We start from the raw sequence: 13536 nt of genomic DNA on the forward strand, positions 1-13536 counted from the left end.
AACACAGATAAAAGACGATTGAGGATGGGATGGAGTGGAGTGAGGGAAAGATGAAGTTAGGCCACAGTAAGAGGTTTCAATTTTATTTGTGTTATGGGAGATCCACTGAGGGTTTGCGAATAGGAGAGAGAGTGACATGATCTGATTTACCTTTAAAAAGCCTGACTGTGTATTTTGCATAAATAACAGACTATGGTGGAGCAATAATAAAGCAAGGATATCACACTCTTTCACTAATTCAGATGAGAGAATGGTGGTAGAGATGGGAATATTAAAAAAAATAGATTCACGATATATTTTAAAGGTAGTTCAGTATTATTTATTGATGGATTGAATATAAGAGGATTTCCTTACGGAACTTCTACAGGGGAAAGCATGGGAAAATTTTTATAGTAATGCATTAGGGTAACTGCTTAGTTTAGTTACAACTAAAGAACTAAGTATCAATGGCTCTGCACAGTAAGACTTTAGTTTTTATTTATATCACCGTCCCATGTAAATAAATGGAGGAGGGGTGATGGTGGGCACTCTTCTTCAAGTAGTCATTTTGGGCCTAGGGTCCTTCCATCTAGTGGCTCTGTATCCCTTAGGACCGTGGTCGGCAAACCATGGTTTGCGAGCCACATGCAGCTCTTTGACCCCTTGAGTGTGGCTCTTCCATAAAATACCACGTGCGGGCCCGTACGTACAGTGCGATTGAAACTTTGTGGCCCTTGCGCAGAAGTCGGTATTTTGTGGAAGAGCCACACTCAAGGGGCCGAAGAGCCGCATGTGGCTCGTGAACTGCGGTTTGCCGAGCCGCAGTTTGCCGACCACTGCCTTAGGACCTTAGAGCAGTGATGGCGAACCTTTTGAGCTCGGCGTGTCAGCAATTTGAAAAACCCTAACTTAACTCTGGTGCCGTGTTACAGATAGAAATTTTTTGATACTTGCAACCATAGTAAAACAAAGACTTATATTTTTGATATTTATTTTATGTATTTAAATGCCATTTAACAAAGAAAAATCAACCAAAAAAATGAGTTCGCGTGTCACCTCTGACACGCGTGTCATACGTTGGCCATCACTGCCTTAGAGCTTTTCCCTGAATCCTCTCCATTTTTCCAGCAGAATGAGAATCTTATTTGATTAGCTTGAAGGGAATGTTCATCGCCCCTGCCCACATACCATTTGCTTAAGATTTGGTCACATGGCCATATGTAACTAACTGCAAGGAAATTTGGGAAATATAGTCCAGGTATGTGCATAGGAAAGGAGGAAATGGGTTTGTAAGAGTATTTGGGTTGTACTGAAAAAAAAATCATTATGAAACAGTTTGTAGAGTTTAAAAATATGTTTACATATGTAAGTTGCATATATATATATATATATATATATATACACATATATATGTGACTACACATCGTTATAATAACTATGTTTATTTGTAGAACATTTGAATTAATGAAGAAACATGTACACCACTTTCCCAGAGTTGTTTTTCTAAAATACGTTCAAAGTGTTTAATAGCTCTCTCCCCATGAAATTTATAGGTGCACTCAAATCACTGTTGTTTTCCACAATTGGACCTTGCCTTGATAATAATAGAATGCTCTCCTTTTAATATGTACTGGTGTGACCTTTGCTTTGAGTGATTTTTAAAAAATCCTCACCTGTGGATATTTTTCTATCCCTTTTAGATCGATTGGAGAAAGGGGTGGGGGGAGAGAAACATTGATATGAGAGAGACACATCAATTAGTTGCCTCCTGCACATGCACCCTGACCTGGGCTGGGGAACGAACCTGCTACCAGGGTATGTGCCCTTGACTGGGAATCAAACCTGTGACCCTTCACTGTGAGGGCCGACACTCTGGCCGCAGAGCCACACTGACCAGGGCTTAAGTGATATTTTTTTTTCCTTTAGTGAAGCTAGATTTTTATTTTTCAGACATATATTTGCCTGATTCTATTCTTCCACTTCTCTTGTTACTGAATGATAATGTATGATTCTGTTTACTAACATTCATCAATAGATTCCTATGATAAAACATGTATAAAGAAAAAGGATACCCTTTTTTGTTGTTGTTGGAAAATAACCTTAAGAACTTGATAAAAAAGTAAAAGCAATAGTATATATTTTTTGAAAATTAAATTTTATTAGCGCACAGATACAAAACTGCATTAAAAATCTGTAGTCATTTTATATTTTTAGCTGAACTTGTAATTTAAAGCAAACTGTAATTACTAACTTCGTTCTTTTGTCACCATAGTTTCCCTCTATAATTAGTCTCTTCTAACTTAGTCCAGTGAATACCATCATAAGCTGGCCTATTCTGAACCACACCCTACTCTCCACAGCAACTGTCTACCACATTGTTTTCCTCTGTTAGTATATATTTTTGAAATAACTACTTTGGTATAGAGAATAAAAAGAATATTAATTTCCTTTATAAAAGATGCAGCAATGTTTGATTGCTGCAGAAGTACCAGTAATGTGCTAATTCTTTTTTAAAAAATATATTTTATTGATTTTTTTACAGAGAGGAAGGGAGAGGAATAGAGAGTTAGAAACATCGATGAGAGAGAAACATGGATCAGCTGCCTCCTGCACACCCCCTACTGGGGATGTGCCTGCAACCAAGGTACATGCCCTTGACCGGAATCGAACCTGGGACCCTTCAGTCCGCAGGCCAACGCTCTATCCACTGCGCCAAACCGGTCAGGGATTTTGTATAATTTTATTTCCACATTTATCCCCACATTATTATAGCATAATTTCCTTTTCTCTGGTGATTTGAAATGCCATCTTTACCTTAAAGTCGATTTCTTTCCTTTTTAAGCCTGAATTTTCTGACTTGAAAGGTTTGTTCCCTTAGAGAATTGCTATTAAACTCAAATGAGATAATGCACTTCAAGCTTACTTTTGGTGAAAACTATAAAAGGAAATTTTGAAGATTTCCCAGAAGCCTAACATTTTTGTCCATTTTTACATATATATACCTTCAAATAGAATTTTATATTTTGTGGGTTGTCATTTAGCATTCTGTTGTATATTCCTTGCCATATTTCTTCAAGATTGGCATTACAAGTATCCTTCACTATCTAACTCTTTTTTTATTTTTTAATTTTTTTTAAACATTTTTTTTAATATATTTTATTGATTTTTTACAGAGAGGAAGAGAGAGAGATAGAGAGTTAGAAACATCGATGAGAGAGAAACATCGATCAGCTGCCTCCTGCACATCCCCCACTGGAGAAGTGCCCACAACCCAGGTACATGCCCTTGACCGGAATCGAACCCGGGACCTTTCAGTCCGCAGGCCGACGCTCTATCCACTGAGCCAAACCGGTTTTGGCCACTATCTAACTCTTGTTTAATTCTTCAGTTTGAAATGTGAATTTGGATGTCGGGAGTACTGCCTTATTTGAATCTGTTTGGTTTCTCAAGTTTGGATAGCAAGTAGTATGATAGTGAAGGAGGTATCCAAAAGTTTATTTAAATATATTTGATTCCTGAGTTTAGAGAGATATTTAGATATCAAGGATTTGGATAACAAAGAATACGTATATTCTCAAAGGGTATTGCATTGTTATTTATTGTAGTGGGATCTTTTGATTGCAGAGGACAATCACAGTGGCTTAGCGCATAAAAGAGTATTGATTGGCACACTTAACAAGAAAGTTCAGTGGTTGAGTTTATTTGATTCACAACTGGATTCAGTGGCCCAAACAGAATGTATGTTAGTTCATTCTTTTTTACTACAGAGAAACTTTTTTTTAATTTAAAAATTTATTTATTAATGCATTCAGGGATGGCTGCCAACAGCTCTAGGTTTACAGTAGTCCCCCCTTATCCACGGGGCATATGTTCCTAGACCCCCATGAATGCCTGAAACCATGGGTAGTACTTAACCTTACTATGTTTTATCCCATACATATGATAAATTTTAATTTATAACTTAGGCTCAGTAAGAGATTAACAATAGTAAATAATAATAAAATAGAAAAATTATAAAAAATACTGAAATAGTCTGGCCAGTGTGGCTCAATGGTAGAGTGTCGAACCATGAACCAGGAGGTCATGGTTTGATTCCTGGTCAGGGCACATGCCCAGGTTGTGGGCTTGATCCCCTGTAGGGGGTGTACAGGCAGCCAATCGATGATTCTCTTTCATCATTGATTAGAGGCTTGGTGCACGAAATTCAGGCATGGGTAGGAACCCTAGCCCTGGCCGGCGATCAGGGCCAATTGGGGCCTTCTGGCTGCCAGCAGGGGCCTTCCTTTGTTCCACGCTGCCCCTGGTGGTCAGTGCATGTCATAGTGAGCGATCAAACTCCTGGTCTCCTGGTCGAACTCCTGAGGGGATACTTTGCATATTAGCCATATATATATATGTTTCTATCTCTCCCTCTCCCTTCCTCTCTCTGAAATCAATAAAAAATATTAAAAATTAAAGAATTACTGTAATAAAAGTTATTTGAATGTGGTCTCTCTCTTGCTCTCAAAATCATTGTACTATACTCACCCTTTGATGATGTGAGATGATACAATGCCTACATGATGAGATGAAGTGAGGTGAATGACATAAGCATTGTGATATACTGTTAGGCTGCTATTGATCTTATGGCAGAAAAAGGGTCATTTACTTTGCGTGATCCTGGATAATCGAGCTATGGCGAGCTACTAAGTTACTGATTGTTGAGTAGCTTATATAGAGGGATACACTGGACAAAGGGATGACTCATGACCCTGGGGCAGACAGAGTGGGATGGTGTAAACTTTCATCACACTACTCAGAATGGCACACAATTTAAAACTTACGAACTTATTATTTACTTCTGGAATTTTCTATTTAATAGTTTTGGACAGTGGTTAACTGTGATAATTAAAAATACAGAAAGTGAAACTGTAGCTAAGTGGGGCAGTAATGTACATCTTTCTAGATTAGCAGCCCTAGTGGAAAAAAGCATTTCTTTTTTAATAGTTGCAGCCAAGTTTCAGTATAGTGAACTGCCACCATCATCACTAGAGTGAATGGAATAAACTGACTGGGCCTGGGTCACAATTAATAACCACCCCTCTACCTTAACTAGGGGTTGAGTTTGATACATTTAAACTGTGTAAGATGACAAGATAGTTCTTCAAAGAAAAACATAGTACTTTCACCAGGAGAAGGTATAGATTGCTTATTGGGAAGATTAAATTGATAGCTGTCCATGTACCTATGCTATAGTGTGTCATGTAGTAACATATTGTACATCACCTTTTCTTTAGTTGAAATACTACAAAATGTTTTTTCTTTCTGCACCCAATTTGGCAATACTGTATGTAAAAGGGGGACTGTATATGGTGTATGTAGTGATGAAGATCAGCTGACATGTACTCATCAAATCTTACCTGAAAAGCTGTTTCTCAACCCATCTTTTTTTTTTTTTTTTTTTTTTCAGAAGAAGAAATAGTAAAAAGCACCTTTCGGCTTTTGACCTAATCTCATTTAGTCTTGTTTACCATAAAAACCTTAGTTTATCAGTTAAATAATTTTTTATTGATTGAGCCTGAAATCCAGGCATTTGTCCTGATTGGAAATCCAACCAGTAACCTTTGGTGCACTGGACAGCACTGAACTAACTGAGCCATACTGGCCAGGGCAGACATTCTTTTAAGTTTTCAGTTTCTGCTTCTCTACTTGATTCTATTTGTAGCTGTGAAGATGTATTCCCAAGATCCTAACACACATTTAACTCATACTTCTCTTTCTTTTTTTTCTCTCTTTCATTTATAGACTATTTTATTAATACCTGCTAGTCTACTTACTTGCCAGTCTGCTACTTCTTCCTTAACTTAGTCTTTTTCAGGATCACAAATGATATCCAGAGACCTTTGTCTCAGGCCAGGGGTCGGCAAACTCATTAGTCAACAGAGCCAAGTATCAACAGTACAACAATTGAAATTTCTTCTGAGAGCCAAATTTTTTAAACTTAAACTATATAGGTTGGTACATTGTTATTAACTTAATTAGGGTACTCCTAAAGCTTAAGAAGAGCCACACTCAAGGGGCCAAAGAGCCGCATGTGGCTCGCGAGCCGCAGTTTGCTGACCATGGTCTCAGGCCTACAACTAGAATTATAAAATGCAAGGTCTAAAAGGGACCTACGATATATTTAACTCAATTTTCTTTTTCTATTTTGCTTGATGTTATTTTAGATTATACCGACTTTCTTTTGGCTAGAATTTCCATGGTATATCTTCTCTTTTTTGTCTTCTGGATTCTGTTTCCTCATATTACAGTTTTGTGTCTATTGAAAACAGCATATAGTTGGATTTTTAAAATCTGGTCTGATAATCCTTGTCTTTTAACTGGAGCATTTACACTTAATACAGTAATTGATATATTTAGTTTGCTTTCCATTTGTTCCATCTATTTTAACCTACCCTTTGTTGCTTTTCTTTGGAATTGACTTTTTTTTTTTGCTAATCCTTACCTGAGGATATTTTTCCATTGAATTTTAGAGAGAGTGGAAGGTAGAGGGAGAAAGAGAGAGAGGAAAACATTGATGTGAGAGAGACACATTGATTGGTTGCCTCTGCATGCACTCCCCGACCAGGGCCAGGAATGGAGCGCAACTGAGGTATGTGCCCTTGCCTGGAATTGAACCTGGGACCCTTTAGTCTGCAGGCCAATGCCACATTCACTGAGCCAAACTGGCTAGGGCATGGAATTGATTATTTTTCATCCTTCCATTTTTTTTTACTCTACTAGTTGAGAAGTTAAACTTTTAAGATAGTTTTTAATGGTTACCCTGAAATAGGGGTCTATAAACTTTTTCTTTTAAAACTACATAGTAAACATTTTTGGCTTTATGGACATATGGTCTTTATCACAACTACTCAGTTCTGCCATTGTAGCACAAAAATTCATAGATAATAGGCAACTGTATAAATCTTATAATAAAAGGCTAATATGCAAATCGACTGAACAGCGGAATGACCTATCACTATGATGTGCCCTGACCAGCAGGGGGCAGATGCTCAACGCAGGAGTTGCTCCCTGGTGGTCAGTGCACTCCCACAGGGGGAGTGCCACTCAACCAGAAGCTGGGCTCATGGCTGGCGAGCGTAGCCAGTCTGAGGTACCTCCCCCCAACCCCGAGTGCACGAATTTCGTGCACTGGGCATCTAGTTATAAAGAACTAAATAAAATTATCCAGGTAAAAGAACACTGGGTTGATACCAGAAACTGAGAATATTTTTATTTTTAAAGTGAGGAAAAAGAGTTATAAGAGTGCATCAGAAAGAGTGAGCCTATTAGAATATTGCAAAAAAAAGTAATTGTCATGTGATTGCAGTTTCAAGAATAAGATGGCCACTTCAGTGTGGTGTGTTAGGATAAGAATTGAGAAGAGGCTCTTGGATTAGGCAACTTTATGGTAATTGGTGATATTTTCAAAGAACATTGGCAGTAACTTGCTATGTGGGAAGAGTGGTAAGGGAGTGGAGAGTGGAAATATAGACCATTGATTTCCAAATGCTTTACTCTGGACCAGCAACAACAGAATTGCCTAGATTTCCCAACCTCAGAAACATTATTGGGCCTAGAAATGTATCTTTTAAAAATGTTTCCCAGATGATTTTGATAAACTCTCATGGCTTATTGTCAATATGTATTTGTGATGATATTTTGAGGCAACCTTCCCCCCCCTGCCCCCCAAACACAAAGCAGTGATTGATAAAGTAACAAGAAGAGAAAAATCAAATGGACATACATGGGGCTCAAAAAAAGAAAAACATTTTTATGTTTCAGGAAGGGAATAGAACACAAAGTAGTGGGTGAGGCTATGGCTTGGAGCCTAGACTGCAGGTAAAGCAACAGAGGTTTGGCTTCTTCGTTGAAAATGGGGAAGAGTTCTTACAGTTGGTCTCATTGTTGGAAACCATGGGCCAGGATAGGTAGGGTTCCTCTGTTGAAAGAGGTATTTCTGAGTTTAGTTCTAGGACTGCCATCTTGTACACCTTTGGAGATCAGACTACAGTTTTGCATTGCATCTCCTGGTTGTGCAAGGTACAGCTTACTTGACTGGAAGGAGTAGCTTTGCTGTTGACTGGTGCCAGAGGCCACAGTTTATATGAAGCCATATACCTAGAGATTCAGGAGAATGCAAACATAGCTTTACAACTAGGAACCTGCCAGCTCATAGCATGTCCATACTGTTACTTCAGGACAACTCTCCTGATTTGAGTAGACTGTAAGAAAAATACTTATGAGTTAAATGGGAAAATTGAACGCTGGGGAAGTAAAAAATAGTAATATTAAAAATTGTTAATTTTTAGCCTGGCTGGTGTTGCTCGATTTGTTGAATGTTGTCCCATGCACCAAGAGGTCACAGATTCCATTCCCAGTCAGGGCACATGCCTGGGTTGCAGGCTTGATCCCTAGTAGGGGGTGTGTAGGAGGTAGCCAATTGATGTTTCTCTCTTTCCCTCTCCCTTTCTCTCTAAAAACAAAAATATTTATACAAATTTAAAAAATTGTTAATTTTAAAGGTGCAATTAGTGGTATTGTGGTTATGTTTTTAAAAAGTAGAAAATAGTGGGTTCTCAGTAAATGTATGAAAGACCAAAAAAAAAAATCTTGTATCAAAAAATGTGGCCAAACCGGTTTGGCTCAGTGGATAGAGCGTCGGCCTGCGGACTGAAGGGTTCCAGGTTCGATTCTGGTCCAGGGCATGTACCTTGGTTGCGGGCACATCCCCAGTGGGAGGTGTGCAGGAGGCAGCTGATCGATGTTTCTCTCTCATCGATGTTTCTAACTCTCTATCCCTCTCCCTTCCTCTCTGTAAAAAAATCAATAAAAACAATATTTAAAAAAATGTGACTATAAAGCTGAATTCTCAAACAAATTAAGCCATCTAATGCTGAGAAAGATACAAAATAAAATCAATAATCAAAAGAGCAGTTTACAGTGGATACAGAAGAGCAGTTTAAAGTTTTAGTTTGGAAAATATAAAATTATATATATTTAGGACTTTCAAGGAGATAAGTGAACAATTAATATCCCTTAAATTAAAACAATTATGAAATTTAAAGAGGGAGAGAAAAGATCAAGTGGATATGAAAATGAAAGAAATCTTAGAAGTGAAAAATAGTATAATTAAAAAAAATAACATGGTATTCATGAATGGGAAGTCAATAGGATGCCAGTTTTTTCCTATATTAATCTATAAAATCTATACAATATCAAACTGCCAAAAGGTTATTTTATGTTAGTATGTGGCTCTTAAAATTCTTATGGCAGAGCAAATAGTGACAGTAACGTTAAAGAAGAACAAATAGAGGTGATATGCTTTCCAGATATCAAAACTTACAGAGCTATAGTAATTAAGATAGGCCTAGGGATGGACAAGTGGGGGGAGGGAAAGAAAAACATGGAAGTGAAAGAGGCACATCGATTGGTTGCCTCCCGCATGTGTCCCAACCCAGGTATGTGCCCTTGATTGGGAATTGAACCTATGACCCTGTGGTGTGTGGGCTGACCCTCTAACTAACCGATGACCAACATCAGCCAGGGTAAGGGCATGATCTTTTTGCCCCCTTCTCCTCAAGAGTATAGAAGTTTTTGAATATGTCTATTCTTTAGCAGGTTTTCTTATCTAATTATTAATTAAATTAAAATAGTTTACTTTCTTATTTCATCTTACTGTTTTCTATTTCACAAAATATTTGCTCCATCAATGGCATTTTTTTCTTGTTTTTGCTTTATTCATAAGAGCTTTTCAGTGCAGGATGATTAGATTTGTGTGATTATTTTGTCCATCTTAGTCTTCAGAGAGGCTCTTCAGATATAAAGAAAGGACCTAATTCTAATCTCAGGTACTTTAAAAACATTTGAGATAGTAAAAGACAAAATAATTTTTTATTTTGTACTCCTTGGATTTTGATTTAATATAAAACATTGAAACAATTTTTGGCAAGTTGCTGTTTTAGAAAGAGTCTTCATTTAAACAATAAAATGTAATATTATGTGGTCTCAATGAGATTGTTTTCAAGACTGTTTCTCCTTGACATTGCTAGATGGGATGCTGCCCAATTCATGAATCACTTAGTAAAGCCAATTAGATTTTTTTCCTTTTTAATATTTTTAAAATTGATTTCAGAGAGAAAGGGAGAGGAAGAAAGAGTTAGAAACATCAATGATGAGAAAGAATCATTGATCGGCTGCCTACTTCATGCTCCACACTGGGGATTGAGCCTGTAAACTGGGCATGTGCCCTGACTGGGAATTGAACAGTGACTTTCTTGTTCATAGGTTGATGACACTTAACCACTGGACCACATGATCCGGCCAAGCCAATTAGATTAAAAAAAAAAAAGACTTTCCATACTGAGTTAGGATTTTATGTTCTAAAAATGTAATAAAAATGATTGTTAAACCTTTCTTTGTTGAGCATCAGAAAGCAATGATTGTGTAATGTGACTTCTAAATGTTTCACATCTTTTATATTACAGTTCTTTTGCCACGAAAATGGTTTTCACAATCCTGAACATGTACTATTCATGCTGATGGGACAAGATTCAATATGAATATAAATGATGGAGGAAGACGACGCTTTGAGGATAATGAACATACATTGCATATATATCCTGGGACAATTTCAGAAGGGACAATCTACTGCCCTATTCCTGCCAGAAAAAACTCCACAGCTGCTGAGGTGATCGACTCTCTTATAAACAGACTTCATCTTGACAAAACAAAATGTTATGTTCTAGCAGAGGTAAAGGAATTTGGTGGAGAAGAATGGATACTCAATCCAACAGACTGTCCAGTTCAACGAATGATGTTGTGGCCTCGAATGGCTCTGGAAAATCGCCTAAGTGGAGAGGACTACCGATTTCTTTTGAGAGAAAAAAACCTTGATGGGTCAATCCATTATGGTAGTCTTCAGTCATGGCTACGGGTAACAGAAGAACGTCGCAGGATGATGGAACGGGGTTTTCTTCCACAGCCTCAACAGAAAGACTTTGATGATTTATGTAGCTTACCTTATTTGAATGAGAAAACTCTCTTAGAAAATCTACGAAATCGCTTTAAGCATGAAAAAATTTATACCTATGTTGGCAGTATTCTAATAGTCATTAACCCATTCAAGTTTCTTCCTATTTATAACCCCAAATATGTAAAAATGTATGATAACCACCAGTTGGGAAAACTTGAGCCTCACATTTATGCTGTGGCTGATGTAGCTTATCATACCATGCTTCAGCGCAAAAAGAATCAGTGTATTGTGATTTCAGGAGAGAGTGGTTCTGGGAAGACTCAAAGCACAAACTTTCTTATTCACCACCTTACTGCTCTCAGTCAGAAAGGATTTGCCAGTGGAGTGGAACAAATTATTCTTGGAGCCGGACCAGTTCTTGAGGTGTGTAGAAATACTTTCCTTACTCCTAAACATGTATTAAAAAAATTAAAAATAAAAGTCTGGTAGATGTGAGAAAATGAAATGAAACTAAATAGAAGTATGGATGTCATAACTTACCAAGGAATACGAAAATGGAACAGCAAAAAAAGAACGTTGGGAGATAGTGGCAATATTTTTTCTAAGGGTGTTTTTGGGTCATAATGATGCAAAATAAAGATATGATTGAAGTCATATGTATCCCCCTGCAAAGGGAAATAGCGGTGGCAAAACTGTTAGTAATAGGGTTATGGAAATAGGTGGTTGGGGAAAATATTCTTGTCAATATATTTTTATCTTGGCAGCCTTAACATCTGTGTCTAGCATTGATATTCTAAGGGTTCACTTTTGAAAATGTAGAGATTATGGGGTAATTTTTTTTTTTTTTTAGTTCTGTAATGTTTTGAGAGTAATACTATCAAGGCTGGAAAGGAAAGAAAATAGCTTTTTGTTTTAGAGCTGAAAGGAAAAGGTGATATTGCTTATTAAGGAGAGAGATTGCGCCATAACCAGTTTGGCTCAGTGGATAGAGCGTAGGCCTGCAGACTGAAAGGTCCCAGGTTTGATTCTGGTCAAGGGCATGTACCTTGGTTGCGGGCACATCCCCAGTAGGAGATGTGCAGGAGGCAGCTGATCGATGTTTCTCTCTCATCGATGTTTCTAACTCTCTATCCCTCTCCCTTCCTTTCTGTAAAAAATCAATAAAATATATTAAAAAAAAGATTGCAAGGTATAATTGAGATACAGTGAACTAACTGCACATATTTAAAGTGTACAGTTTGATAAATTTTGACACATGTATATACCTATTAAACCACTACCATAGTCAAGATACAGAACATATCTATTATCCTTAAAGTTTTGTCATATCTCTTTGTAATACCTCTCTCACACCCTTTCTAGTCCACTCATTTGCAGAAAACCACTTATGTGGTTTGTGCTACTGTAGATTAGTTTGTATTTTCTACAATTTCATATAAATGGAATTTTACTATATAATTATATGTACTCCTTTATGTTTGACTTATCTTACTCAATATGATTATTTTAAGATTCATCCATGTTATGTGTGCCTATAATTTATTATTTTAATAAGGTAGCATTTCATTGTGTGGGTATACCACACTTTATTTATTTATTTTCAATCTTTATTGCTGAAAGTATTACATACGTCCCCCTTTATCCCCGTTGACCCCCTCCCATTTGCCCCCACCCCCTGCCTGAGTCCTTCACCACCCTACTATCTGTGTCCACGGTTTATGTATATATGTTACAAGATCTTTGGTTGATTATCACCTAAACACCCATCCTCCCCCACTTTCCCTCTGAGATTCCACACTCTGTTCCATACTTTCATGTCTCTGGATCCACTCCGTTCATAAGTTTATTTTGTTACTTAGATTCCACATATGAGTGCAATCATGTGTCTTTCTCTGATTGACTTATTTCACTTAGCATGATACTCTCCAGGTCCCTCCATGCTATCTCAAAGGATAAGAGAGTCTTCTTTTTTACTGCTGCCTAGTATTCCATGGTATAAATGTACCACAGCTTTTTTATCCACTCATCTACTGATGGGCAAATGGGCTGTTTCCAGATCTTAGCTATTGTAAATTGCAGCATCATACTGTTATTTTTTTTTAAAAAAATAAATCTTTATTGTTCAGACTATTACAGATGTTTCTCTTCCACACCCCCCATAGCTCCCCTCCACCTGGTTCCCACCCCACTCTAGGCCCTTAACCTCCGCCACTGTCCTCATCCATAGGTGTAAGATTTTTGTCCAATTTCTTCCTGCACCCTTCACACCCCTTTCCCCCTGAGAATTGTCAGTCCACTCCCTTTCTATGCCCCTTCTTCTATTATAGTCACCAGTTTATTCTGTTCATCAGATTTTTTTATTGACTTATTTTTTAGATTCACTTGTTCATAGATATGTATTTGTTGTCCCTTTGTTCATAATTTTTATCTTTACCTTTTTCTTCTTCCTCTTCTTAAAGAATACCCTTCAACATTTCATATAATCCTGGTTTGGTGGTGATGAACTCCTTTAGCTTTTTCTTGTCTGTGAAACTCTTTATCTGACCTTCAATTCTATATGATAG

General features: G+C 37.4%; 1 protein-coding gene across 13 annotated transcripts in view; it reads left to right on the forward strand.

Annotated features, from left to right (window-relative positions):
• The window catches only part of MYO9A (myosin IXA), a 483806-nt gene that overhangs the window by 58578 nt on the left and 411692 nt on the right, over positions 1-13536 (forward strand). For all 13 annotated transcript variants that reach the window (XM_059658301.1, XM_059658294.1, XM_059658330.1 and 10 more), the window contains exon 2: positions 10485-11395. In XM_059658301.1, the coding sequence (XP_059514284.1) occupies positions 10556-11395 (840 nt within the window). In that variant the 5' untranslated portion in view covers positions 10485-10555. The remainder of the gene's footprint in view (positions 1-10484; positions 11396-13536) is intronic.

This window comes from Myotis daubentonii, chromosome 1 (genome assembly GCF_963259705.1).
Source record: "Myotis daubentonii chromosome 1, mMyoDau2.1, whole genome shotgun sequence".
NCBI classification, from domain to species: Eukaryota; Metazoa; Chordata; class Mammalia; order Chiroptera; family Vespertilionidae; genus Myotis; species Myotis daubentonii.